At 39.0% G+C, this 27,500-nt stretch overlaps 2 protein-coding genes across 2 annotated transcripts in view; both read right to left on the bottom strand.

Moving 5' to 3' along the window:
* LOC138042560 (phosphoserine aminotransferase-like) overlaps positions 1 to 14,318 on the bottom strand; it is a 14,738-nt gene extending 420 nt beyond the window's left edge. Inside the window, exons 1-14 of the mRNA XM_068888498.1 lie at positions 14,146 to 14,318; positions 12,008 to 12,068; positions 11,265 to 11,334; positions 11,040 to 11,125; positions 9,401 to 9,459; positions 7,869 to 7,923; positions 7,148 to 7,225; positions 6,258 to 6,352; positions 5,930 to 5,993; positions 4,917 to 4,975; positions 3,321 to 3,423; positions 2,015 to 2,087; positions 836 to 973; positions 1 to 99 (exon numbers count right to left, since the gene is read on the bottom strand). The exon at positions 1 to 99 is cut by the window's left edge and continues 420 nt beyond it. Of these exons, the coding sequence (XP_068744599.1) occupies positions 1 to 99; positions 836 to 973; positions 2,015 to 2,087; positions 3,321 to 3,423; positions 4,917 to 4,975; positions 5,930 to 5,993; positions 6,258 to 6,352; positions 7,148 to 7,225; positions 7,869 to 7,923; positions 9,401 to 9,459; positions 11,040 to 11,125; positions 11,265 to 11,334; positions 12,008 to 12,068; positions 14,146 to 14,208 (1,103 nt within the window). The 5' untranslated portion in view covers positions 14,209 to 14,318. The remainder of the gene's footprint in view (positions 100 to 835; positions 974 to 2,014; positions 2,088 to 3,320; positions 3,424 to 4,916; positions 4,976 to 5,929; positions 5,994 to 6,257; positions 6,353 to 7,147; positions 7,226 to 7,868; positions 7,924 to 9,400; positions 9,460 to 11,039; positions 11,126 to 11,264; positions 11,335 to 12,007; positions 12,069 to 14,145) is intronic.
* A 12,339-nt stretch (positions 14,319 to 26,657) lies between these two features.
* The window catches only part of LOC138042561 (coronin-1B-like), a 25,639-nt gene continuing 24,796 nt past the window's right edge, over positions 26,658 to 27,500 (bottom strand). Inside the window, exon 10 of the mRNA XM_068888499.1 lies at positions 26,658 to 27,500. This exon is cut by the window's right edge and continues 2,751 nt beyond it. The gene's annotated coding sequence lies outside the window, so the exon portion shown is untranslated.

Below are 27,500 nucleotides of genomic sequence, written 5' to 3' on the forward strand. Positions count from 1 at the left end.
TGATTTCTTTGTCTGAAATCCTTCATGAAATCTACTAGAGTCTTAACATCTTCTGGCTTAACAGCATTGTACATCGACACTCTTATTCCACCAACAGACCTGAAATCACGATTGATAAAGAATTGGCAATGAGCTTAGTTAAAGAGCGCAAACTTTTAATGAATACATACGAAAATAAAATAGAATAAACATGTACGCAACTGAATTGATTCCTTTGTTGTACGTATTTACGTTAGCTTTGAACTCGAGTTCCATTTTTAAAAACGTTTCTAATATATGAAGGGGTCTCTTCGGTGTTCAAATAACAACTAAGACAAGACTGATGCATTTGCAACCTACAATAAATAAATAAATACTTAAATAAATAAATAAATAAATAAATAAAAAGGTAAATAAATAAATATATGACATATGTACTTGAAGTTCTGGTATCAAACTGAGTAACAGTCAGTTGTTCATAATGTTGGGTGTACGTTGACCACACTTTTAACATCCGACTGTGACCCTACTAACAACATTCACGCTTTTTTAAATTGACTGAGGACTTGTTTGCCACTGTAAGTAACAAACTGGTCTGTCACACCCCACTAAATCTGGTACGTGTATTAAGTTTCAATGCTTCTGCAACGCCTCACAAAGAGTGCTCAAGAATGTTACTATTTTGATACCTTTGATCAAATCATAATTAGCTGCATTCTTGCCTGATGAGACATCACACCTGTGCGTTAAGTTAGCCACCGGTGGTGGTTGCTGTTTGCTAGCATCCGAAGGAATGTGGCCAATATTACTTACGAAAACAAAGAAATGGAATCAACAAAGATACCGAAAGTTGTACCTGTGGCCTTTCAGCTGAATCATGTTTCTGGCCTCAGCTTCTTCAATAAATGCCTTCTCCAGTTCCTGGTCTCCACTAGGGCTTGAAATTCTTAGGGGGGCATTCATTCTTGAACGGCTCTTCTTTTCCACTGTACCACTGTATGTGTGAAATATTATAAATAGCTTTTCTGTTAATTGTACAAGTTGAAATCCTGAGCCACAATGGTTTCCCGATAGTGCGGTCAGCCATGGCCAGGACATTTCTGAACCAAAGATCTGAGGATAGGTTAGCTAGGGGTGCGTTTTCTGTGGGGAAAAATCCAAAACCGGATTCTTGTATCCAATCGTGGATTTTGCATTTCTTTAGTAAAATGTGAAAATGGATTATTGATCCAAAGAATTCACTCTCCGAGTGGATTCATCAGATCAGATCTGAATCCGGATTTTTAGGATTCATGATCAGTGCGTTTATTTGGGAGACGGATAAAAAAAAAATTCGTTTGGCCAGAGGTAGTTTTGTGAAAGTACACATTACCGCCATTTGCGTGAATCATGGCGAGCAATCAAGGTGAGTTTTCAGTGCTATTTTCTCCTTCAATTTACTCGAAATTTATGGAAAGTCATAATCGCAGAGCTTCAATTTGATACAAATTACATTAATCCTAACTTTTAAACCGGCTGAAAGTGGTATGTCACACCAGAAAAATCTATTTTCGGATCAGTCGTTTCTTTGGGAACGAAGTATCCGTCTGATCTGAGATCATGAATCCAATCTTGGATTCTCCTAGAGAAACGCACCATACAGTGTTGGTTAGTCTCCACAGGGCAGATGGCTTCTGCATAATTTCGAGTCCCTCAGATGCCTTTTCTGCAAATATCTGCCATAGTTAGCTAGAAATTCTCAATTTATTCAACTCGAGGTGGCGTGGTCTCTTCTGCTAATATTTCAAACTCGTCTTAAAAGCCTAGCCAGTATGCAGTTGTTTGGCAGAGGGGGTCCAAATGTACAAATCATGAAATTCTCAAAGTCAAGTATTAATATTTTTACGATCGATGTCTACAATTAAGTCAATGAAGATGACTGTCGTTATGATGTTATTTCACACAACCATGCCATACTTTTATGACCTCAGGCAAATTATCAAATGGATCAAAGGTGATTTATGTATCCTTAGTCACGAAAGATTCATATTCTTACCAGTAGAAGCCATTTGATGAGTCAATCAGATCATACACGAGATTTGACTTCATCTGGCTCCGTCGGTCCATTTCTGTTGACAAAAGAAAAATTGCAAATTTAAGCCTGAAATGGTTTAGGAAAAACTTATTGTGTAAAAGAGCAAGCTTGGTGCAGTGTATGCTCGATTTCCAGCCGTTATGGGAGTGGTTATCATCCTCCTCCACGGAAGAATGCAGGCGCACAAAACGGCCGGTCGGTGGAGCCTCTGAGCGGTGTTGAAAGGTTCCATTCCTGCCCTATCGTAAGCATCAATTGTACATGTGTGTACGTCAAGTTTCAAGTTAGAGACCACTGTCTCCTTCATTCAATCCCCCAATATACATCACTTTTCCTCTTAGAATCAAACATTTTTGAAACCTTTTTGATTGGATCACATTGTTTAGGTTGTACCAGTAGATCAAAATTTACACTTTTATTCAGATATCACTAATATCAAAATTAATTCCATATTATAATCTTCACTCCTTTCTTAATGCATACCGTAGAATCCCGATTATAAGCCCACCTCTCTGCTAATAGAAATTTCCTCCCGGTTATAAGCCCCCCGATTATAAGCCCACCTCTCTGCTAATAGAAATTTCCTCCCGTTTATACTCCTGTTATACCAGGTACCGTATACAGTTAACAATAATTAGGCGATACATTAGCCACATATTTATTATTATAAATCAATTACAGCAACGGTTCTTTAACAGGATTTCAATGAATCGTATTCCATCAAAGTCACAACTAAACTTGATCTCTGTTCCGCTTTCGGTTGCCAGTTTATTTGTTGCGGTTGTTCAAATCCCATAAAGAGATCGTTCTGCCTTACGTAGTTTTCCTCTCACATCAGCTTTCTTTTTGCTGTTTCCGTAGATGAAACAAGAGCACGGTAACTCAATACCACCTCCCAGAACCCATGTTCCCTCCGGAGCCTTTCTTTCTTCCCCTGTGATTTCGCCAGTCATTCTTTCAATTGTCCCATCCTTTAACATCGGGCAAATGATTTGTGATAAGGCATCAGGTAATAGAACGGATTTTAGACGTTTTTTTCCTCCCTATTATTAGCCCCCCGGGTTATAAGCCCCCCCGATGATAGGCCCACCCAAAAACCCTTACGAAATTGTATAAGCCCAGGGCTTATAACCCGGATTCAACGGTAATTATTTTATTTACTTCTTTGATGTACGTACAATACACCAGACTAGACGATTACAAAAATTAATGTAATTTGGAGAACAAAAATCATGGTTCTGATGTTTTCACTTAAGCCTTAAAATACCTGGAATTCCTCCTATACTTTTGAGCCATTTGAAGACAAGTCCCATCATGTAGATACTGTATGTTGGGGGTGTGTTGTACAGAGAATTCATGCCTGCTTGAACCTAATGGAAGCAGCATTAAATGACACTGTCAATTACTGTGGTCTCTTACCAGAGATTACCGGTAGTTTTCATGTAGAAAAAAAAAAACAACAGACCATTGTGTACTTCACTGTTTTACTAAATGTCTCTAGGAATCATAAACATAGTAGATTGCCTGGGACATGTATACGTCTGGCACATTCCCAAAATATTGGGAAAACAGAGAGTATACGAAGGAACAGCAAAATCCCAACTCATTTAGGATTTTCTGAGAATAAAAAAACAAGACAAGATTTCTGGGCAACTTGAAAAAATAAACTGTGCCATGCCAATCTCGTACCCAGAGTCCTTGGGGTTCTTGGCCAGCGGGTGAGCGCCCGGAAAGACTCTGGGATAATCGACTTGAACTATATTTTCGATTGGCCGCTTGCGTGGCAGTCCGACAGGGCCGGGAGTCGGTAAGTAATTCAGAAGCCCCAGAATTTGGAGGGAGATTCAAAATCTAAAACTAGTTTCAGTGCAGTTTGATTTTTTCTACCTCAGAAATATATAAATCACAAAAATAATAAAACGAGGAGGTTTGAATTATGTCTTATACCGCACAGGAATTTTCCCAAGCTGCTAAAAAGTGATTGCTGTTGCTGTTGCAAAAGTACCGTGGGAAAACATTACATCAGTCTCTTTGAGGAGAAGTCCGTGGAATAATGTCTTAATTGTCAAAGCCATTCAGAATTACGGAAACATCAAATTGTAGTAGAAGAGGACACTTGTGTCATTTCCACAAAAAATTTGTCGATCGTGTTGCTTGCACGATGGCATTCTGAACGATGGAATGTACACTAAAACACTAAAAATACACTTGCGGAAAGCGTCAGAGGTTTCATCTTCACTTGCTCTTACAGCAAGCCAATGATCATTTCTCCAGTTTCTTTGTGTGTAAGGCTAAAATTCTTGTTTCTCGAACACTTTGAACAACCCGCCATTTCTAATGTTTACAGTTTTCTCTTTTCTGTTTCCGTTTAAACTCAAGCATACGTAATAAGACCAGAACCCACATTTTCTGGGAAAATGCAGTCGATTATCCCAGAGTCTCTCCGGGCACTCATCGACTGGCCAAAAAGCCCGAGGACTCTGCGTACGAAGTGGGGCCATGCCTGCAGTGCGGGCCGAGTTACTTTTACAATAGTATCCCCAATATTAATGAAATTTCGTTGCAGAAGTATTAAAGATATTGGAGGTTTAAGTCAACAACTTCTTCATCCTTTCTGTGTTCTTCATTGCACATGAACGAGTAAAATTTACATTTTGAGTGTTTTCTTCCATCAAAATAAGAAAGGAAATTATTGACAAGAACATCTGCTTAAGTATTAAACTAATAAGAGAATCGGCAGACTGAGGTCGAGGCCAAGGCCTAGGCCTGGGCCGATGCCTATTCTGTACCATGGTTTGCATTTTAGACCCAGTCTGCATTCTTCATTTTATACAGACTGATACAAGAATGTTAATTTATTAACCTTGTAGTCAAACACAACTGGACACTGTGGTGAGGGATTGCTTATCAGATCATCACGCACTGCAATTTAAAAAATAAAACAAAGGATTTTTCAAATAAACAGGAATACCTTTTCTTTTGATCTGAGGTTACACAATGTGTGTATGTTAGTGATTGACACAAGTATATATAATTATTTACTATTTTATGTTAAATTTTGTTTAATGCTGCACTTATCTTTAATATGGTCATGACCAGCTCAAAAGCCAAATTTGCTACTCTGACTACCAAACACCTACCATATTCCCTCAAATAATCGCCCCCCTTTGACTGAAATATTTAAAATAATCGCCTCCCTCAAATAATCGCCCCCCTCCCCCTCCCCTCTGATCCAGTTAAAGTCATCAGCGATGATTCAGGCTCTGACGCCCAAGATACTGACATTGAACATTGATCACCGTAATCAACAAAACAAATTTGAAACACTAAAAAGCCCATGTTTGGTTTATATTTGATGTGATTACTTTTTTGATTTAATGGTATAATAAAACAAACTATTTAAGGCACGACCTTCTGTGAGAAGTATTTGAAATAATTGCCTCCCTCGAATAATCGCCTTCCCTCGAATAATTGCCCCCTTTTGGTGTGAAAGAAATAATCACTGGGACCGGCTATTATTTGAGGAAATATGGTATCGTTTTGGTTTTTTTTTTTTTTGCATTTATGTATTGTATTTATTTTCTATTAAGTGCTAATACAGTATTTAACTATCTTGTAATAATTATCGATTTAAATAGTGCATAATAAAGAATTGAACTGAATTGAATTGAATTGACAGTATGAAGCAAAAATGGCAGTGACATTGAAAGAGATAACAGAAAATCTACCAGACGCTGACTCAGTGAGCTTTGGCTGGAAGGCTCAGCATCTACACTGATAATGCCATTAACAGTCATGCAAAAATTACGGTGATCACAAAATTTAATGCAATCTGCAAATATTAATGGTAGGAACAAGAGAAACATGCCAACTTACCTATCACTATAGTAACACCTGCACAGCCAACATTCTTTTGAGCCCCAGCATAGATCAGTCCAAACTGTAAAAAATGCAACAATGTTAATTTTAGTGTTGTGGTTTTCACAAGAAAACCTCAAGAACATGTTTCAAAGCATGGGTTAACTGGCCATACAGCAGAAATGGCTCGGGAGTCCCCACAACAAGTTTTAAATTAATCAATTTAGTCATGAAATGTTATAAGAGAATTTAGCATTAACACTCATCGAATAATAACAACACAGTCAGTCTGCTAATGAAAATTATTTTCCTAAGCAAGAACAGTTTTATTTATTAGTTTTCTTACCTTGGTGACGTCAATAGGTCTCGACAGGATCGTTGATGACATGTCACAAACAAGAGGAACACCATTCGTCTCAGGGATGAAATCAAACTCCACACCTGTCCCAAAAAGGCAAAAAAAAATTACCTGTGCCAACTGCATAACTTTTAATTTAAAGGCTTGCTATAGTTGATGGCAAATGAGAGATTGTGACAGTGACACTTACTGCTTTCTTAGCTCTAAGAGAGAAACTTAATATTTTAATTCTCTTCAGGGAGCAGAGTTGGCGCAATGGTAAGGGGAATTCCCCTATATATCAATGTGTACCGCGACGTAAAGAAGCAATTGGCCACAGACCAAAATTAATTCAAGACAACAAGAGGAATAACTAATTATACATTAATAATTAATTTTATTGCAAAATGGCCTAAGATTTTGAGACTTTTTTGGGGGGAGGGGGGTGGGGGGAGGGAGGGGGATAAAGACAAAATAATTAACAATTATTCCTAAATTGAGCCTGCATTGGATATGAGATGGTAAATAGCCAATGAGATGCGTAGCGCCAAGTTGGCTATTACCAATCTCGTATCCATCCAGGGCAAATGGAATTATTGTTTTTAATTATTAAATTCACAACCTTCTGTTTTGCTAAATTGTATTTAAGTTTAAGAAACAACTGGAAAGTGAATGATGTGACTTTCCGGCACCAAAGGTTTTATGCTGAGCAAAATTTGCCACATATAAGGTCAGGTATAACGGCTGATAACTGAGATCCAGAGAACCAATGAGAAAGATAGAATTGCATTATCTGAGGTTGAGAATTTAATAATACTTTACTATTGTTATTCATGTCTTACACAACAATGATTATTCCATGCAGTTTCCACATCCAAGAAATGTTTAAGAAAACATACCATGAACTGTTTCATTGGCACAGTAATAGACATATGAAGCATTTGGATCTAAATTCCAATCTGTCTCTGGGGGAATTCCTGCAAGAAGACAGAATGGTGTAAAACAGTCAGGGTTATCCTGAAAATAAATTACAAAAGGAATCTGATCGCAGAAATAAACCAAGCACAAAAAAGTCCTTCACACATCTTAAGACTACATGACAATTCAAACAAGTGCAAAAGACTTACTGCAACAGCAGTTGAATGAAACTCAACTTGCAATAAATTAAAGCCTAGTTTTCATATGTCAAGAAAATCCAAAACGACTGGGGATTTCAGTTTCCCAACCGTCCCAGATTTTGACAACTGATGAAAACCGTAAATCATAGACATCCTTGACAATCTGGGATGGTCGAGATGAATAGGGAAAATATGAAGTGTTTCTATTTTAAATACGGATGTGTCCCAGATTTTTGCGATCGTCGGCGATCATTAATATTCCTGAAAAACGAAAACTCGAATTTGTACTGTCAGAGACTTCGGCGATGGTTTTAGCTCATTACCAATGCTCTAAATTGCAAGTTTCAATTTTTGGCGCACCTTCCATTTTCCGGGAGAATCTGGGACAAGCGTCTGGCAATTTTCCAATATTGGGACACTCCGGAAACTGTGAAATCCCCAATCGTTCCCAACATATGAAAACTACATTGTATATAGACTTTAACAAATGATTAACACCTACTATCATATCTGTCAAGCTTCTTAAAAACGGGCTTTACTTTTGTGAACTTCTCTGCCTGTAACAATGAAAATCAAAATGTGATTACCAGCAAACTCAGAAAATCATGATGATCAAGTACTTAAGATATTTAAGGATGTTGCCTGTGTGTGACCAATCAGAGTTCACGACAACTAAGCAAACTTAGGTATCCTTTTAAAATGTTCCCTCATTGTGTTCACAAGCCTCTCAAGCAGGCGCAATGGTTTTTTCAGGACTAACCCAAGTCAACCCACTTAGACTTGCTTGTGTCACTTTGCAATGCACTTTTGAATATAGGATTGCGTCAGGATGACCACATATTTCACCTTATAGTTACTGTAAAAATAATCATTAACCAGTCGACTCCTAAACCGGTCGTAACCGGCCACGCATGATGACGCATGAATTACCTAAACCGGCCTTAAAAATGCCGTCTTGATCTTAGGCCTCTACCAAGTCCCCCTTAGTAAATCTGTATTTTTTGTTGTTATGGAGATTTAGTAGGATAATTTACCAATCATTTGTCGTTTTGTGAGCATATTTGACAGCTGATAAGAGACCCCACAAGGGCTGGCTTTTTGCACTTTCGATCGCGCGATCAAATTACACGAGGACAACGGCCGATGCATCAGATAACACATCAAACGATAGGGATATCCCGGCCCCACCAACTGAGCCACCCGTGTGCGGTGGCTCAGAAGTTGTCTTTTGTTTATCCTGGCTTATCAGACGTGATTCGCCAGCTGGCGACCAGTTCTGAAAATCTAGTTGCCAGCACTGAATTTTTGGTTGCATTGGCAACCAGTGAGTCACAATATCAAGCCCTGATGATATGTTTGAATCAACGCTGTGAACTTTACTATTTGGATCAACCCAAATAGGGATTTAAGTTCGGTACATGAAAAGTTTGATGTTTGAGCTGGGCCTTACTTTGTTTTCAAAACCATATTTTTCATTTGTTCAGAGTTGCCTTTCTCAAGCAGCTTACAAAGTGTGAATGTGGCTTTAACTTCTTGGTGTTTACAGTATACATTGTATACAGATGTATGTGACCGAGGCTGTGCGAGTAAAGAGCGTAGCAAGCAACGAGGACAAATATGAACCCGTATATGTGAATTTATTGGCCAAACAATGTAAAAAGGAAGATTACAAAAGGAGACTAAAACGCCAAAATTATCAGACAAGCACAAAATTAAAGGCAACAATAAAAGGCTAAGAGAAAAAGGGCAATAGTGCTAAAGAACAAACACGCTAAAATTACTAAACTGCGAGTATAAAGAAGAACAACTAGGAAAAAAACGAATAACTAAAACAACAACTAGAGAACTACAGGATAAAACTAACGCGAGTGACATAACCAACGGAGCGAGTGCAATGTCACGCAAGGGAAAAACTGTGACAACAACACATGACCAGCAATGTGATACGGAAACGAGAATTCACGAAGCAGCTGGTTCTGGGTGGACTTTACACCCCTCCCCTATGGAAGAAATGAAAACTACATGATATTTTACCTCTTTTGCTGCTTTTGCTGACCATGCACCAGTGATAACATAATCTGCAGATTTTCCTTCTAAAAAAATAATTATGTCTTTTACGACAACCTCCCTTAACAAGCAAACACAAATAAAAAATAAAGATACATAAGAGCAACAATAAGGAAACAGTGCTAAAGCAAGCATGATGCACTGGAAGATCATGTGTATTTTGTGCACCCCTCGACCGATATATCGGTCGACATATCAACAGACACTTGACTGATGTATCGGTCGACATATCGACCAAAACGCGACCAACACTCAACTGATATATCGGTCGAATGTTGGCCAATATGTCGACCGTGAGTAGTTATCCGATTGTCGGCCGACATGTCGATCGATAGGCTACCAACATTCTGCCGATACTTCACTGGTACTTACGTTCTGGTGACTCTAGCCTGCGTCACAGACGTAATTCAACCTGTAGGTTAACCCCTCCCCCAGGCAAGGAAATGTAAAAATTAAAAAACGGCAAAAACATCAGTGCAATGCATGGGTAAATTCAAGACTTGCTTGTCTTTCATCAGTTCTATTCCAGCACCTAAGTTATCCTTCATTGTGCTTATCCTCTTTCCTGTCATCTGCATTTTGCTTATTTGGCAGTATTTCACTTCGGTGTCTTGCTTGACACATGATCTGAACAGAAAGCCTTCAGAGATTTTTAAGGTTGACTGAAAAAGGATGAAATGTCAATATGTCGACCGTTGTATCGGTTGAGGGGTGAACAAACTACACATGATCCAAAAAACTTACAAACAAGGTAAACTACACCCTGTAATAATGATATTGTGAAGCCCAGGTAGGGTTCGTACACTTTTTCAGACCAAAAATACAAGGACTTTTCAAGGACTTTCAAGGGCCAAATTTTGAAATTTCAAGGACCTCTTTTTTATTTACATCGAAGAATTTACCCATGGAAATAGTCTGACAGTACAATTCTTGCTCATTTTCCGTACCAAAGATGCGTGAAAATAATGCAAAGGCACTGGTGACCATTCTCGACCCTACAGCTCATCGCGTTTGTAATGACATGACTTGAGTGGCTGATTATTTTTACTGAAGTTATGCGGGTCAGAAAAAATTCAAGGACTTTCAAGGACCAGGAATGAAGAGCAGAGATTTCCAAGGACTTTCAAGGCCTTGAAAATGTACTCTCAAAATTCAAGGGTTTTCAAGGGTTTTCAAGACGCGTACAAACCCTGCCAGGTTACTCAACTTAAGCTATTGTTTCAATAGAAACCATTACAAAAACAGCCCCATTGACAAATTCAAATTAAAAATAAGTTAAAGTTCATGTATAACAGGGCTCAAAATTAACGAAAAAATCCAGTGGTGAATGATCGAAGGAATGGAGCTGTGCACGTAACATCGCAGCTAAATTACTCTACAATTACGCTATCTTCAGAGAAAATTCACAGCGAGAAACAAAATAATTTTGTCATTTATTTAGTCATTTTAGCAAAAGTAGCAGCAAAGTGGCAACTGCTAACCCTTTTGTTTCGAAAGAGCGAAGGTTGACAACAAGTCGCAAATTTGCGACTTAATTCTCCAGATATTTTAGTCGCAAATGCGACTGTATTGGTCGCAATTTTGAGCCCTGTAAAAGCTTGCAAACCTCTTGCTAAGTTCAGTGGCACTGCAGCAAACTGGCCTGTCCCTCCCCCTTGTAAAAATAGAACTTTGTAATTGTCTGGAATGTTGCTACAAACACAAAAAATCACCATTAATTTTAGTTTTTGAAAGACTACATATAGTACTAACTGGTCAACATTAATAATTATCATCCAAATAAACTCAAAAATGATTTGCTCTCTTAGATACGTAATTCAAGAGCACTCACAGAAGTTCTCTAAGGTCATTCTCAGCTTCATTTACAATTTTTGCAAAGTGTGCCGATCTGTGGCTCATTTCTGAAGGGAAAAAAAAGACAATATTATAGTAAACCTAATTACACGTAATTGCAACCCTTTTATTGAGGCATCTGTCCCTTGTAATGAAACATAACAGTGTCGAGATTCTTATAGTTGTGCAATAACTTTCTTGTTTTTAAACTCGTTGCAAGCGTTCGTTGCAAGATTAGTCAGACGTCTCCAGCCTGCACTCAGTAGGGACTGGGTTTGAATCGTTTCAAAACATGGTGGGATCAAGAGTGTTTTTGAGAGCACATGGTGAGCAAGTTGACCTGTAAAGTAGTTGTGGGTTTATCAGTGTGCTTGAATCAATCAGTGAGTTTATTGTCAGAAAAAACAGTTCAGACAACAGACTTCATGTTACAAAAGGCATGCAATTGAATTTTACACGGTGACACAGTGAGATTTTAAAAAAAAAACATCAATTGCCCACTTTTACAAGAAACTGAGATAGGATTGGGAGGAGCCTGGGGCCCCTAATAATTTTGACAGTCACATTTGGTCAGCAGCCAATTGAATGCTATCTTTGTTTTTCAGATAATAAAATAGGTTGGTTTAGCAGCTTTGGTAAATTTGCTGCAAATAATCTGCCCCAAAAGAGTAAAAAATATTTCAAATCATGCATTTCAGCTTAAAATTACTGTCCATTAAGCTAAAATTGAGTTCAACTTACCCATAACACTGATTCCGAGACCCTGATAGTTCACTAACTCCTTTTGAGCTTGAGCTAATACCTTAATTGGAAAATTCAAAACAGTAAACTGATCAAATTTAATGACAAAAGCAATTTGTATTGAAATAAGTCAAAGCAATGTATCTTCATAGCTTTAATACTGTAAAAATAAGTGAAGATAAAATGTAATATCTTTGTTTGAAACTAATAAAAAAGAAAACGATTTTAAATTAAGTGAACATACAGCCAGTAGACCTCTATTTTAGAGCTATATATATATAGCCAGAATCCCCTGATGAGTGCAAGACCACGAAACAGGCTTGTAGGGATGAACTTGGAGTTTATTTGTTTTTTTCTTCCATATTTACTTCACTCTACTTCTATGTATTGAGTAATGTTTTATGAAAACTAAGTTTCACACTATATAAACAGAATAAATATGGTAACCAAACAATGAACTCCCAGTAGAAGGATCCAAGAAGGATACAGTGCTTCAATGTGAATTTTTAGATAAGTGTAAAACGATGAACATGAAGCAAACTTCTAAATGCTCCGGCTTTAATACGATGTTTCGGCCTTCGGCCTTCTTCAGATGTGGAATTTATTACTTATTAACAGATAAAAAGGTAAAAAAGCTAAAAATTCTAGTAGATTTACATACGTTTGCATACGTATGCACATTCTTGCTGGTTACCTTTAACTTATTATTTAATCCTATTGTCTAGGTTTGTATTATATTATGCAACTTCATTTACATTTTTTTATGTTTGGTATATTCTTGCAAATTTGTAAACCTAATAGGATTTTTAGCTTTTTTACCTTTTTATCCGTAAATAAGTAATAAGTTCCACATCTGAAGAAGACCGAAGGCTCAAACATCGTATTAAAGCCGGAGCAGTTAGAAGTTTCCTACATGTTCATCGTTTTACACTTATGTATATATAAATATATATATTTATTATATATTTGCACAACGGAACTGATCCTCTAAAGCCTGGTTTTCACTAGCGATGCAAGCATAAACACAAGAAGCATATGCAAACTCAGTATTTTGTTGTTCATTAGAGCCTTTAAATTTCGTTAGAACAATATACACTGATTAACAATAAGTAAATGCCCTTGCGTGTGTTCCTTGTGCTTACACGCTTGCGTCGCTAGTGAAAACCAGGCCTAATAACTGGTGAGTAAAGATCTCCTTAATTTAACCCTTCGACAAGCAATTTTATTCATCAACAGGACGCCCCTTATTTAGGGACCAAAGGGTTCATTTTCCTTAGAATTTAGAAGACGTGCTAAATCCACAAGACACGCCTTTAATTTTAGAATATCAAATTCCCTAAAATGTTGCATCAGATGATGCTTTCAAGTCAACTGAAGTCTATAAAGGGAATTTTTTTTCACAGAGAAGAAAACAAATTAAAATGTCTGAAAAGCACGTTCTCAAATCTCAGATCTAGACCACCAGGTGCGTTTTATTTGCTTCCATTTTCCACGCCTTCTACGATACTCTCAACAGGTCGAAACAAGAAATCTGGTCCTTCGTTTTACTTTAAACATTAATTAACTTTAACCGAGGTTTCGTAAACTGGGGTTAAAGCAAAAGGATTGATCGAACCGTTCGAACAACGATCAATTTAAACTACAGTCCAAGGAATCTCCCTTCAATGTTTTGCCATCTCCCATATTAGGGAAACGCATTGATCTTGTTCCCCATATTAGGGAAACGCGCCAATTTTGTTAGCTTCGCGAATTGTCACCATCATCCATAGTAAGGAAGAAACACTTTCGATTTGCTAACATTTTTCCAGTGTAATGTTTCTACACAAAAAAAAATCTGATCACAACCGCAATGCTCGCGAAGTTTAAGGAGTGGACTGAAAATTCATGTCGTGTTGTTAATTCCTCGCGAAAAATTAACTTCATCGCGGTGATTACGTAAAGATCGGAATGGCCAGTGACATTAGCTTTACATTAAGCTTAAATTTGTTCGGCGCACATTTTAACATCGATTTTTTAATATTTGACAATGCTTGTATTACATCACTAAAAATTTTTAGTGAGTTCGCTAGAGATTCAAGGATTGCTTACAACTCCAGAGTGAGACAGATAGCGAAACACGTAAAGTATAAATTACTTACTTCTTCTGGCAGCTTAGCGGGCCCAGCGGCGAAATTCAGAACTCCTTTCTCTGTTTGTGCCATGGTGAAATAGAATTGTAGGAGCTTAAATCGAAGGTTTAATGAAGGGAGATCTGACAAAATGTGTTATATAAGCGCTCGGAAAATTTCGAGCTTTTTATAGAGGAAACCGTGAAATCACAAGAAAAGCCTCGTTTACATGTAATAGAAAAAGAGCTTTCCTGATTGGCCAGCATTGACGTGCACGTGAAAAAAGCATGAAGGTGGATGAAGGTTCAGGGAGCAACGCAGGAATACACTGAGCAGTGATTCGTTATGTGTATCATACGACTATTCCGACAGGTTCAAACTTTTCTCAAATTCCAAAAATCCCAGCAGCGACACAAAAATGTTCGGTATTGCGAAACAAGATTGTTGAAAAGGAACTGCGTCATAGGAATTTACTGCGAGCATGAATTTGTAGTTGGACAACCTTTCTCGAAACAGCTGTATACAAATTTGCCGGATTGTTACGACTTCACCCGCGACGTTCATGAATCATTTTCTCTGTGGATGAGGGGATGGAACGGGGGTGGGTTGAGTGTGCCAAGGACAAATATAACAATGATTTGTGGAAGAAGGAGATCAGTGTAAATAAATTGACACACTGTTCAAGCAGAGAATTATATGAACGCCACAGGTTTGAACTACGGAGAGAAAATGATGATCGCAGTTCGGAGAGATAAATAGCAGCAGCAAAATGAAAGCCTGAAAAATTGAGGCTATTATCGGATTTGAACCCATGACGGAATTCCCGAGTTCAAGACCAGTTTGTACGTGGCAGTTCATGCAGCACTTCTGCCAATTTCCTCAGGACAGTCTCTCGGTGGACAGAAACTCACGTCATACTCGTATTAAAGTACTTTGGCACATTTTTGTAAACAGTGCTACGTCATCAACATTCACTTCAAACAGCCTGCCGTTGCCAATGCTAACTTATTTGATGGCCACACACAATGTAGCAGTGTTTCGTTTTTCTGTGGACCGTCGAGCAACAGGCGAGACACACGTGACTGATTAAAATTCACCATTCTACAATTTAAAGAAGCCCTCTGGTTTGCTATCTTATTTATCCCTTATTTAAACATAAAAAAACGATTATTCCGTGGGCCATTTTTCTCTAAAGTGGAGTAAGGGGCTGATTACATGAGCCGGGCCAGCCCGGCCCGGCTGGTCAGGTTTCCCGGGATGAGTCAGTTTATCCCGGTATCACATGAGATGAGCCAGCCCGGCTTGGACTAAATTTAGAATAAGTCATGTGAAAAAAGATAACAACAACAACAACAAGTGGGGAGACGTTTGTCTCGCTAAATTGTTATTAAAATTCACCATTGTACAATGTAAAGAAGCCTTATGGTTTTCTATCTTATTTATCCTTTATTTAAACATTAAAAAACGATTATTCCGTGGGCCATTTTGCTCTAAAGTGGAGTAATGTGGTCAGAAATCGCTGGCCCGGCTAACCGGGTTGATATAAAGTTGCTGAATCTTCCCCATTTTTGAGTAAAAAATGGGTCACGTGACAATAATGTGATACGGAACATTTTGGAAAAGTCATAACAGGGGGCCACTAGTTTTTCAGTGATTACTGTTGTGTGTTATCCTCTATAAATAAAATTGATTATTATTATTATTATTATTATTATTATTATTATTATTACTATTACTATTACTATTACTATTACTATTACTATTACTATTATTATCATTATTATTATTATTATTATTATTATTATTATTATTATTATTAGTATAATAACAATACTGAATAACTAACTGCCTGCCAAGTTTCATAGGCCCTGGACAAATGGTTTCCCTTCAAATAAAAATATGCATAATAAATAGGCTGGCCAAGCCTTAATATAATACACTTGAGATTAGGTTGCCCAGGAAAACTTGCGCATCGTCGTTGATCAGTTGAACAGGAAGCTGAAGACGAGTAGCAGAACGCCAGTGGCGAACTGGTCCTCGCTGTCATCCACCAGCGGTTAAGTTAGCCTGCAAAGCAGGCGTATTTTTGTTTTGGTAAGAGTTATCGGCCGATATCTTGGACATGGATAGCGAGACTAACAAAGGCCTGAGGCGAGTCAAGAAAATTGCACTCAGTGAGAGGCGGACAGTATCTCCCTCCGCCCCTTCCCCCACCCCTATCCTCTACCGCTGTGTGCTTTCAAAATGGCGGCCCATTACGAACGTTGGACGTTGAACAAGCGTCCGCCTCCCAAAAAAACGCCTGCTTTGCAGGCTACGGTTAAGTGGGTAGAAGGGAGGCTGCTCTGGGAACGAGAATGGGGCGTAGTCGTTTCTCTTATTATTCGCTAATACATGATACAAAAATTATATGACTGGGACAATTAACAAATGGATAGGACTAAGCCAGACAATAAAAGTTCTCAACTTGTTTGCATAGAATGCCCCCAGCTTTCAATTCAACCTCGATCCTTCACATTCTCGACCCCAGAGCCTTCGCTTTCTTGACCGCACGAATTCTCGCTGTCCATCATGCGCAAAAGAGAAGAGCTCTGGGGTCGAGAATGGATCCTTCACCGTTATATCAGCCTTGCTATTTTCAGCTTTTTCAACCTCGACGTCGCTTCTCATCTCCACGTTCCCGAAACGGATTTTTCGAAATAATACCGACTGGCGACTGCAGGGGCGTAGCGACCATATACGTAAGTCCGTACCTCGAAAATCTAAAAAAAATATGTATTTTGTTTATTGATAGATTTTTTTTGGCGAAAAACGACCTTTACACATGCAAGAGTTTTCTCTTATTGCATTGCTGCTATTTTAAGGAAAGAAAACTTTGTGAATATTGCACTATTCATTTTGTGAAGTGAAGTGAAGTCTTTACTTATCGAGGGTAGCATCTAAATGCTAATAAACTAGAGGCCCTCATTACAAGATCAAAACAGTTAAAATAGTTAAAAATCAGAGCTAATGATAAAATTATCAAAATCTAATAAAACTATGAAACAATTATTAGCATGCAGCACAGTGACCCACAATATTTACATAGAGACATGATTTAAAGATTGCTGGTCTTTAAAAATCCTATTCCAAAGAGAATTTATAAAAGTTTTGATAGTCTCTGCTTTCCTCATTTGAAGAGGTAGCTTATTCCATTCCCGACAAGCAGTCACAGTAAATGTTCTACCACCTTCTGTATGGCGTTTAACTCGAGAGTAGGCTACATTAAATTTAGTGTATCTAGTTTGCCGTGAATGAGTCTCACCGGTAAGTACTAATAAGTTAGTAAGATAACTAGGCACGCGACCTTGCAAACGCTTGTATATGATGCAACACTTGGCTAGTTTAGCATTCTCGAAGAAAGGTATCCATTTGAGTATGTTAAATAACTGAACAGAGGGTGCATAACTGTCAGCACCAATGACAATTCTCGCTGCTCTCTTTTGTAGCTTTGAAACACGATCTAGACAATGTTTATCACTGTTTAACCAGATAACACTTACGCAATCCATTACTAGTCTAATATTATACAAGAGAACTCTATGCTTAATTTGCAGACAATGTCTAATCTTTTTTAAAATTCCGATACGCTGAGATAGTTTCTTGCATAACTTATCAACATGCGCATGCACATTGTACGTTTTCAAGTTGCGATCCATTAACAGAAACAATAATGTCATTAGGAATTCTGTTGGAAAGACGTTTACCACAGATGGTAAGAACTTTAGTTTTCTTCTCATTAAGTGGAAGCTTGTTGGCTGTGGCCCAATGAACCGTTTCAGAAACTGCTGCGTTTAAAGAAATTTGCAGATAATCCATATCCATCCAATTGACGGAACAAATTAATGTCGTGTCGTCAGCATATAGATCAGTATTAGCAGAACTAACATGTAACGGAAGGTCGTTAATGAACAAGTCAAACATTAAAGGGCCCAAAATAGAGCCCTGAGGTACACTATGCGGAATAATAGGTGTAGTAGATTCCTTTTCACTCATGGATACAAATTGACGCCTGTCACTGAGATAGGATTGAAACCACGACAATGATGTGTTGTCTAAACCATAGGCATGTAGTTTGTCCAAGAGGATAACATGATCAACCATGTCAAAGGCCTTGCAGCAATCGATTAAGATCATGCCACTTACACGATTATTATCCAAATAACAGTTCATCTGTAATTCTGATCAGGGCTGTTTCTGTACTATGAAGCTTCCGGAAACCAGATTGTTTAGAGTAGATCAAGTTGTTTTAACAAAGATAGCGAGAGAGTGAGTCATGTACATGCCGTTCAATTACTTTTGAGAGCACAGGCAAAACAGAAATTGGTCGATAATTATTTAAGTCCTCTGAGTCACCACCTTTAAATAAAGGACTCCAGCTTCCAGGGTCTTCCAGCGTTGAGGAAACGAGGCCATATTGAAGGAATGATTTATTAGCTTGGCAATAGATGGAGCTATTATAGGAGCTGCTAACTTGAGCATTCGTGGACTGAGCTTGTCGATACCACAGGCTTTGTGTAAATCAATGCTCTTAAGACAGCCAATGACCTTGGACTCTGTAATAGGTGGAATGGAAAAGAGTATGTTATTATCCTTTTTTGAGTAGACAAAATTGATCAGTTTAGACATTTCAAAGTTTGTTTGAGGAAGTAACGACCTGAGTTTATCGGCAACAGATGTAAAATGACAATTAAACTCAGACGCCATTTCAGCTGTATCCTCGCTAATGCGATCCTCAACTCGAAGGCTGTTCACACGTTTGGACTGATTAACCATTCCTGAGATTGATTTGAGTAATGATCCGTGTAAGGTGGATAGCAATTTCCTTTGTTATGCGGCAACGGGGCTTTCCCCACATAGGAATGTTATCATTTTTACACAGAGAATGCATAAACCTACAGGAAAGCCGTTAACGCAATAAAATTCATTTACAGCCCACTTTGAAAGGGTGTTTTTTTGTGTTAAAAGATTTTGACCAATCACAAGAGTTGAAAACAAAAGCCAAGAAACGTTTACAATTTTACATGTTTCCCACATACGATTTCTGTGGAATTCATTTAAACTGAGACCAGATGAAAGATGGAAGATGGTTGGAAAGTAAGGATGAATATAATACTGCTTTTATAAAGTTTTGTTAACTTTTGCTGTTTAAGCCAATCAGAAGTAAGTACAGACAATAGAAAAGTTATCATCTTTTTGCATACCAATTGAATTCCAACATGTTCGTTGCCGTTGTTGCTATCGTTCTTATCTGGACCGTTTCTTAATTATTTTCCATGTTCCTTTTGCGTTGTTTATTTAATATGCGTTGGTTATTTAATATGAGAGTTGAAAACCCCGTCATCTCAACCACAGTAACAAAATGAAAAAAGCAAAAATAAAATGGATTGAAATCCACCAATTGCAATACAGTATATGTCGTTCCTGTTACCTGTATCAACCTGCGCTGCCGAACGCAGTTTTAGCAGCATGAATAGACTGTTCGGCGCACTACGAGCGAGCAGATGCCGTCCTCTTTGGCAATACTCCACATACACAAGCGCAAGAATGTGGATATTGACAATGCAATTTCCGAATTATCCTGTCGTAAACGGAAACGTCACGCCCTTTTCCTGTAGCCATATTTACAGTTTATAACACACTAGTCTAATATACACTTAATATACCAGTAGTACCAAAGGTTGACAAATAAACAACAAAATTACTGAAGAGATAGCATTTTTTCATGCTTTGATTTATGAAACTTTCCCCCAGAAAACGTGGGAAATAGCATTTCCGAGGCCCTAAATATAAACATTTCCTGGGTTGGGGAGTATGCCCCCAGATCCCCCTACAGGCTTGCGCCTTCGGCGCTTGTTTGACTTCGCCTTCCTGTGCGTAACTAAACGGAAACACCACGCTACACCCCGGCGATTGAGTCCTACATCAAATGGTGCCCGGCAGTTCCCTGCTAGCAGAGATCTCTTTTCTTTTTCGTTCGCTAGACTGACGAATACGGGAAAGAGACCTCTGCGCATGCCGTGGCGATTGCCATGGGTCGAAATTCACTGTGTTGAGCATGCACAGCGGAGCAAGGACTCACGTTGCAAGAAAGCGTTTTACCAGAAGCTGAGCTTCCTGAACCACCAGAATATTGTACAATGGCAATTTAAAAACGATTGCTCGCTTGCCAAGGTGCAAAATTGTCTGAAAATGTTTGATCAAAAGGTCAGTGAGATCGTGGTACATACGATGTTTACTTGATTTACGCATAACTAATTCCAAGGAGAAGGTTTCAAACTTTGGGGTCGTTCACCTTGGGATAAGTGTCATTCCCTTGTTTTTATGACACCATTGGTGGGAGGCAAGTGCAATAACTACTACACCGTCGTTGCTTATCTGTCTTAGGGCTTATCTTCTCTCAGTTAGTAGCCTGCGAAGACAGGGAGAGAAACGACCGCCGGAAATACGTCGGCGTTCGCAGGCTTCTCTATTAGATGAATGACGATGAATTCGATAATCTGGGAGAGGCTTTAAAGGTAAAGATAAAGGTGCTTATTTTACGAGTGAAACGCGTGACAGTGAACTAGAGTCACTGAAACGTATGGCCCTCAATGCGCACCACGTCAATGCTCCGTTTTTCGGGTATTCAAAGCAACAGCTACACGGATCAAAGGAAAGTCGATCGAATGACAGCTCAAAAACGCCTGCTTACTTCAAGGTCCTCGATATTGAAACACAAATCCGTTCAGCCTGCGTTTTAAATGTTTCCTTTTATAAAAAAAAAGGCGCTTCAAGTAGGTTAAGACCAGAATGCGGATAAATTTCTCCGGAGCTCTTTTTTTAATCAAGTCCCGGGAAAACGGCTTTAACATTTTCTTTAACACCCGTTTGATTTTTTTGAACGACGTTGAACGATTTTGACTGCGCATGCTGTGGCGGCAAACGATTTCAAGACATCATCAACATTTGGTTCAACAAAACTTCACTAGGGGCCCGGAATTCAGTCCAAGGCTGCAGCCGCGGTTGTTACCATGGATACGGCCTTCTTACCATGGATACGATCACGGATACGTCATTGAGAGACCGATTAGTGCGCAAGCGCATACCCAACAATGTTGAAAGAACGAATGAAATGATATATGAAATGAATCATACATTGAACTGCGGATATATTTCATTTATCATTTCATTAGTTGATTCATTCATCACGGGAACATTAGAACCCACAAACGACCAGCTCCCAAAGTCAGTGGCTTCATAGCTCAGTTGGTTAGAGCGTCGCACCAGCATATCGCGAGGTCACGGGCTCAAATAAGTTGAAGTCCTGAAATTTGCAAGCCTCTCTACTCAATTTCTAAAATTGCGTTCGTAACTGCGAGGATCATATCTTCACTTGAATGTTGAAAGAGGGTTCGAATCAACTTCATTAAAATGAAACATTCACGAAAACGAAAACAAAAGAAATGTTGAATGGTTGTTGAAGAAAAGTTCAAACGATTCAATTTCGATCCAACATGTTTCAACGCGGTTGAAAGCGAGGAAAAACGGTATCGACATCGCTGTTTAACAAGATAGAACGGATTTTGAAGCAAATGGGCCAGGCCACCTTAAGTCTTCTCAATGAACTACATACCCGCCAGGGTTGGAATTTCTGTAACCTCTAGAGAAAAAGAAAATTAATTAAACAAGAGGCTACGGGTAGCCTACACTTCGTTCGAAGGATTTTTAGCCAATTTCCTTTTAAGCTCACAATATTTCATTGTTTTTTATGTCACTATACCTTGCTCAATATCCAGTTCAATTCGTTAGCCTAAAGTCTAAAGTCCACATTCCCCTGACCCAACCATAGGGTTGAATGGGATCGTGGAATAGTTGTTCTCGTTTAAAACTCTTATTGATTCCAACGAAAACCAGTAAATGGATGCTTTGCATGTTTCTACAATGGTATTTAAAACATTTAATACTTTTTCTTAACAATACCAAGATAATATTAGATGTGTTACCAAGTCATACGACTGATAACCGAATATTGCGTGCAACAAATACACAAAAACTCATTTGCGATCACGCACACAAAAATATCCCCCCCACCCCTAATCTATCACGTAGTCTTTTGTGGTCCCGTGGTATTTGCCTCCCGCGCGAACAATCCCGAAAGCTACTCAGGCAACACCATCTCTTCCTCAAATGAAGGATTATCCCTCATTGTGAGTTTGCTCCAAATTAACTCTGCGGGACGTTAAAGACCCCACACACTATTCGAGTAGGGAACAGAGTTCCCGGTGTTGTGGTCTGACCTTTCCAGCATGTGGTCGGCTTGGCAGGATTAGCTTTAAGGGCTTCTATATGTGAATGAGACACAATTGTGTATAACAGCCAGAAGTCAGGCGACTTAGCCAAGTGCTGGAGCCTCACTTAAGGACGGTGCCTACTATTGTTATTGCGTATACGTTCTGCGCATCTCCAGATACTCGGATTCCTATCGCCGATGCTTACTAATACAGGGACATTTTTGCGCGGTTTAAAACTATCCGGAAAAGATCTTAGATCTTAGTAAGTACTATTGGTATCCAAAAAGAAAATTGGGGGTAACCATGCATTTGTGACAGATAATTAAGCTTCAATTTGAGAAAGAACGCCATACATTGCTTTGTATTTTAAAGCTCTTTACAAATATTATTTATGAATTATCTTTGAAAAATGCTTGGTTACCCCCAATTTTCTTTTTGGATTTCAATAACACTTGTTGAGATCTACATTTCCTGCACAATCACACACCGGGGAAAAAACATCTTTAATTAGTAGGCACCGTCCTTAAACCTAACACTAAAAGAGGCACAATTTTGACTAATCGCAAGCAAGTAGAAAAGAGGAAAATGCGTCTTCTCCTCCAATCCCTGAGAGCGAGGTTGCAATGGGGGAGCTCTTTAAAATCTGTGAACAAAAAAAGACAAACAAATGCAAAAACAAAACAAAAAACTCAGATAGAGAAAGAGAGGTAAAACAGAGATACTACGAACGCGAAAAAAGAAATTCAGGTGTTATATTATACACCTACAATCTTGGACAAAAGTAGCTAAGAGATTCCCCAAGTTTAGTCCATTTAGGACGTTCGCGCCAATTGTTTCTGCGCATCCTTACTGCGCACGCAAATGCACACGCCACGTCATACACGAGTGCGCGCGCTAAGTAATAAAATGAGAACTGATAGGGCAAAAGGCCATTGCTATAGCTTTGCCTGGATTTAACGGTCTTGGACTTTCGGTGACCCCTATTTTTCTTTCCAGAAACGGATTTTATTTACAATTATCTCCACGTTGTCCAAAAATGAACAAAAAATCAATGTGGGAAGTTTAAAAAATTTCAAGATTTCTGCTCACGGGACATCAAATCCTGCCATCTTGCGGCTGCAAGGCGCGTGAAACTGTGGTCGCTAAATGCAAACTTGATCTTTAAGGGAACCTCACCAGTTGACTAAATTCACTTAATTAGTCCACTTAAACAATATTTGGCAGAGAAGATTTCACTTCAAAGATTTAATTGCAATATATTTGGGTTTACAGACACTGGCCTTATTCGATAACGAAGCCCGATTTTGTCACATTTTGGGTGTTTTTCCGGACATGTTCTCTCCAAAACGAAGTTGGTGACCCCCCATTTTTTTTACATTTCTGACATAACTAACTCATCATCTTACAGTGGTAAAAGTTTCCGAAGAAAATCAATGTTGAAAAAATTTCGCGCGAACGTCCTTAAATGATAACTACATTAAAAGTCCTAAAATACCCCCACCCCCTCCCACTTCCTCACCCAAGGCAATGTGCAAATAACCAAAAGTATCAAACATTATTGTGGGGGGAAGTGGGGTTCGAAAATTGCAGATTTAAGTCATTGAAAGAATTTTGTTTTCATAAGGAGAGATAAATAGTGAGACACTTTCATCGCATAGTTTGCTCGCGAGAAGAAAAATTTGCACGCATTGCGTACTTGTGGGAGTGCAGTAACACAGCGCTTTATTCCGTAACTGTCAACTGAGCTGCGTTTTGTTTTCCAGAAGATTCAAGTTGTCTTTGCGTAATATGTAGCTCTATTAATCAGTATGTACACGATATTGTTTTGGTACCGTATGTCATTGTAGTGCCATGGTAGAATTCTTAGGTAAATAGCCCCCTGAGAACACATGTGGTTACTAGTAAAATACTAAACCCAGAAAGATTCACGAAAATAAAAAAGAATGGAGAAACATTGACTTCGAGGCTGACATGTTGATCATTTTCAAGTTCCCTTGCAACTTCTTTATCGCCACAAACGTCTGCTAGACAGAATTTCACTGAAGTTAACTCTGTCTGGCGGGGTTAGTATTGATATAAGACTTGCTGTCAGAAACAAAGGACCGATAATTCTATTTTAACGCTCAAAAAATGCGAACTAAGCAAGGTGCAGATTTTGTTAGCCTGCTTTATGCAAAATAAATATTGATGCAAAAGCAAATAAATATTGATATCGTTTTTACGAAGAGTAGAGGGAAGTTTTCACGAAGTGTCGATCGACCATGAAATATTTTGCCATCAGCAAAATTTGCCACATGAAGACAACATAAAATTTGAACGGCGAATATAGAAAGTTACCATCAGCGAAAAACATTTATGGAGATTTTTGCTACGTTCAATCTTTCTATTGTATTTTTGGCTGCACAAGTAAATCGTAAAATCGAAAGTGACGCCGATTTAAGCGGCCGTCATGATCAAGTTATCTTAAGTGTTTACTAAAAACTCGCGAAAAAAGGATACATCTGTGTCAAAATGATGGCAAGACACCGGGTTCTTGTTTTTGTTAGTTTGCTTTTTTATTCTTTCAAGTATTTGACAAGAAATGTTCAAATTCAACACAAAGATAGCAATCACCCAACTCTTGAGGTTGACCATTGTTTCTGCAAAGTCAAAAATCTACTCTCCTAGACGAGGGTATTTTTTACCACCGCAGGTAATTCCATCGTTTTGGAAATAGCAACTGCTTTATTATTCATCAGCGTCGCAAATTCTTGCCCATCTCAGGGCTCATTTTGTTGAAACCCAAGCACGCTACCAACAGTCCTGTTTATGTTCGTGAGTTATACACGCACTGCGGGCCTATTGTAACCACAGGCGAGCGAGCTTGCTCCCGGACGGTAGCCTCGCAGCTCCTACAAGGTCTCACCTGATTGGAGACCACCCTTGAGGTTTAACAAAAGAACAAATAACAGAAACAATGGCCCTTTTGTTTTAGGCCTAAGGTAACAGAAACAATGGCCCTTTTGTTTTAGGCCTAGGGTCCATTGTTTCTGTTATTTGTTCTTTTGTTAAACCTCAAGGGTGGTCTCCAATCAGGTGAGACCTTGAGCTGACCCTCCCGGAGCAAAGCTCCCTCGTCTGCGCCAACGATTTCTAGCGAAAAAATATGTTGCGCAACAAAACTTTTGCTCCCGAGTTTTGCTCCCTCGTATCAAACTGGTTTGATATGAGGGAGCAAACTCCAGGGGCAAATCTGTTGCACGAGTCTGTTTCAGGAGCAAGCTCCCTTGGTGTGTACTGAAATTTGCTTGCCGTGACATGACGTGTCTCCAGTTGGCCAATCAAATTGGCTTATTTTTTTCATCCACAACTCATTGCGAACTCACTTCCAAAGTTCTGATGCCCCAAATCGGGTTGTTTCATCATTCATCTCCCTCGTCGTGTCCTTCGTGTGTACTGGTTGGGGTACTTACCCGGGAGCGTGTTTTGGGAGCGTGTTTCAGGAGCAAGCTTCCTCGTGTGTTCCGGTCTTTACAACCGGTGACATGGCTATGTTCACACGGGACCGATTTCAAATGGTTCCGATCTAAAAATCGCGCCGGATAGCCGTTTTGTTCACACAGGACTTGCTAACCTTACCGTCAATCCGTTCCCAATCAGATCCGACTTCTGGACCTCCGAAAAAGCAGGTCCAGTTTTGGAACCGTTTCCAAATGGATCTGTCACCGGGTAAACACCTGGAGCCGTTTCTCGAAAGTCCCGAAACTTTACGGGCCATTTTCGGGTGTCACAATTCCCCTTATAACTCAAGAACGGAGAGCATTTAATTCATCAAGCTTCACAGTTATTTTTCTTTTTGTTACCTTGAAAACATGTTAAAAGATCGGTTTTCCAAAACAAGAGGTTGGCAATTTCACAGATGGCTTTTCGGGCCCGAAAAGTTTTCGGCACTTTCGAGAAACGGGCCCTAGCAGGACCGGTTCCTTTCGGTACTAGCAGCGCAATTTAAGCATGGGCGCCATTTTGAAAACTTTCACCTTCATTCTGCGCATGCTTAAGTGGTAGAAACAGCTGCTTTGGTCTCTTCGATCTAGTGCCGGATCCGTAACAAATCGGTCCCGTGTGAACAGAAGTGGTCCGTTCCAGAATCGGGTGGGATCCATTTGGGACCGGTCCCGTGTGAACATAGCCATAGTATGTAGTGCACTGCCACAAAAACGACTTACTTCCTCAGTAAATTGGACAACCAAGAATGTTTTTCTCTTTTATTTAACTAAAATACTAAGGGCTTTCAAAGCCAATAAAAGATTATATTCTGCAACGTACTTTAATAAAACTTGTGATATAATATAATTACTGCGTTTTCAATAGCTAATCATTTTCTCGATATAAATTTTAGCTGCCTGCTCAACTACGATGATTGAAATCACTACAATCAAAATCATTTGCAACGGAATCAACGAAATAATGAACTACGAAAACATTTAGTTGAACATTTGTATAAAATAAACGACTGACGAACGCGACGGCAACAAGAACGTCACAAATTTGCATATTTAGCGGGCAAAAACAATAGCTTTGCACGCTCTGCACGGGCGTTTTTCACTTTTGTTCATTTCTTTGCAGTCGTCGGGCAAAACAAGAACGTGAAATAGCCAAATTTGAACTTTTAAGACAAATTTTCATTTTCTCCCCTAAAGCGACCAGTGTCATTCTTGCGGGAAAACCACACCCTTGCCATATTAAAAAGGTTCAAATAGTGACGTAGCGATTAAAATTACGCGAATTTATATTCTGAGGTGACGTACGTTCTCGTCGCCGTTGTCGTTGCTTAAGCTCCCTCTAGTATAGAGAAAGACATCAGGAAAATTTTACAATATTGTTTGATACCATGCCATAGAAAACTTGGCCAAATAGAATGCAAAAAGGCTGTCGTACCTTCTTCAATAATCCACCACTTTCCCCACAATGCGCTGCGTTTCTTTTAGTTGAGCTTTCTGTGGCATGATGACATCGTTATTAAACACATCCCTGTGATGTACCAAGGAATATCCCAATTGCCAGTTTAACTTTCAGAAAGCCTCTTAAACATAG

Source organism: Montipora capricornis, chromosome 3, assembly GCF_036669925.1.
Source record: "Montipora capricornis isolate CH-2021 chromosome 3, ASM3666992v2, whole genome shotgun sequence".
Lineage (NCBI taxonomy): Eukaryota > Metazoa > Cnidaria > Anthozoa > Scleractinia > Acroporidae > Montipora > Montipora capricornis.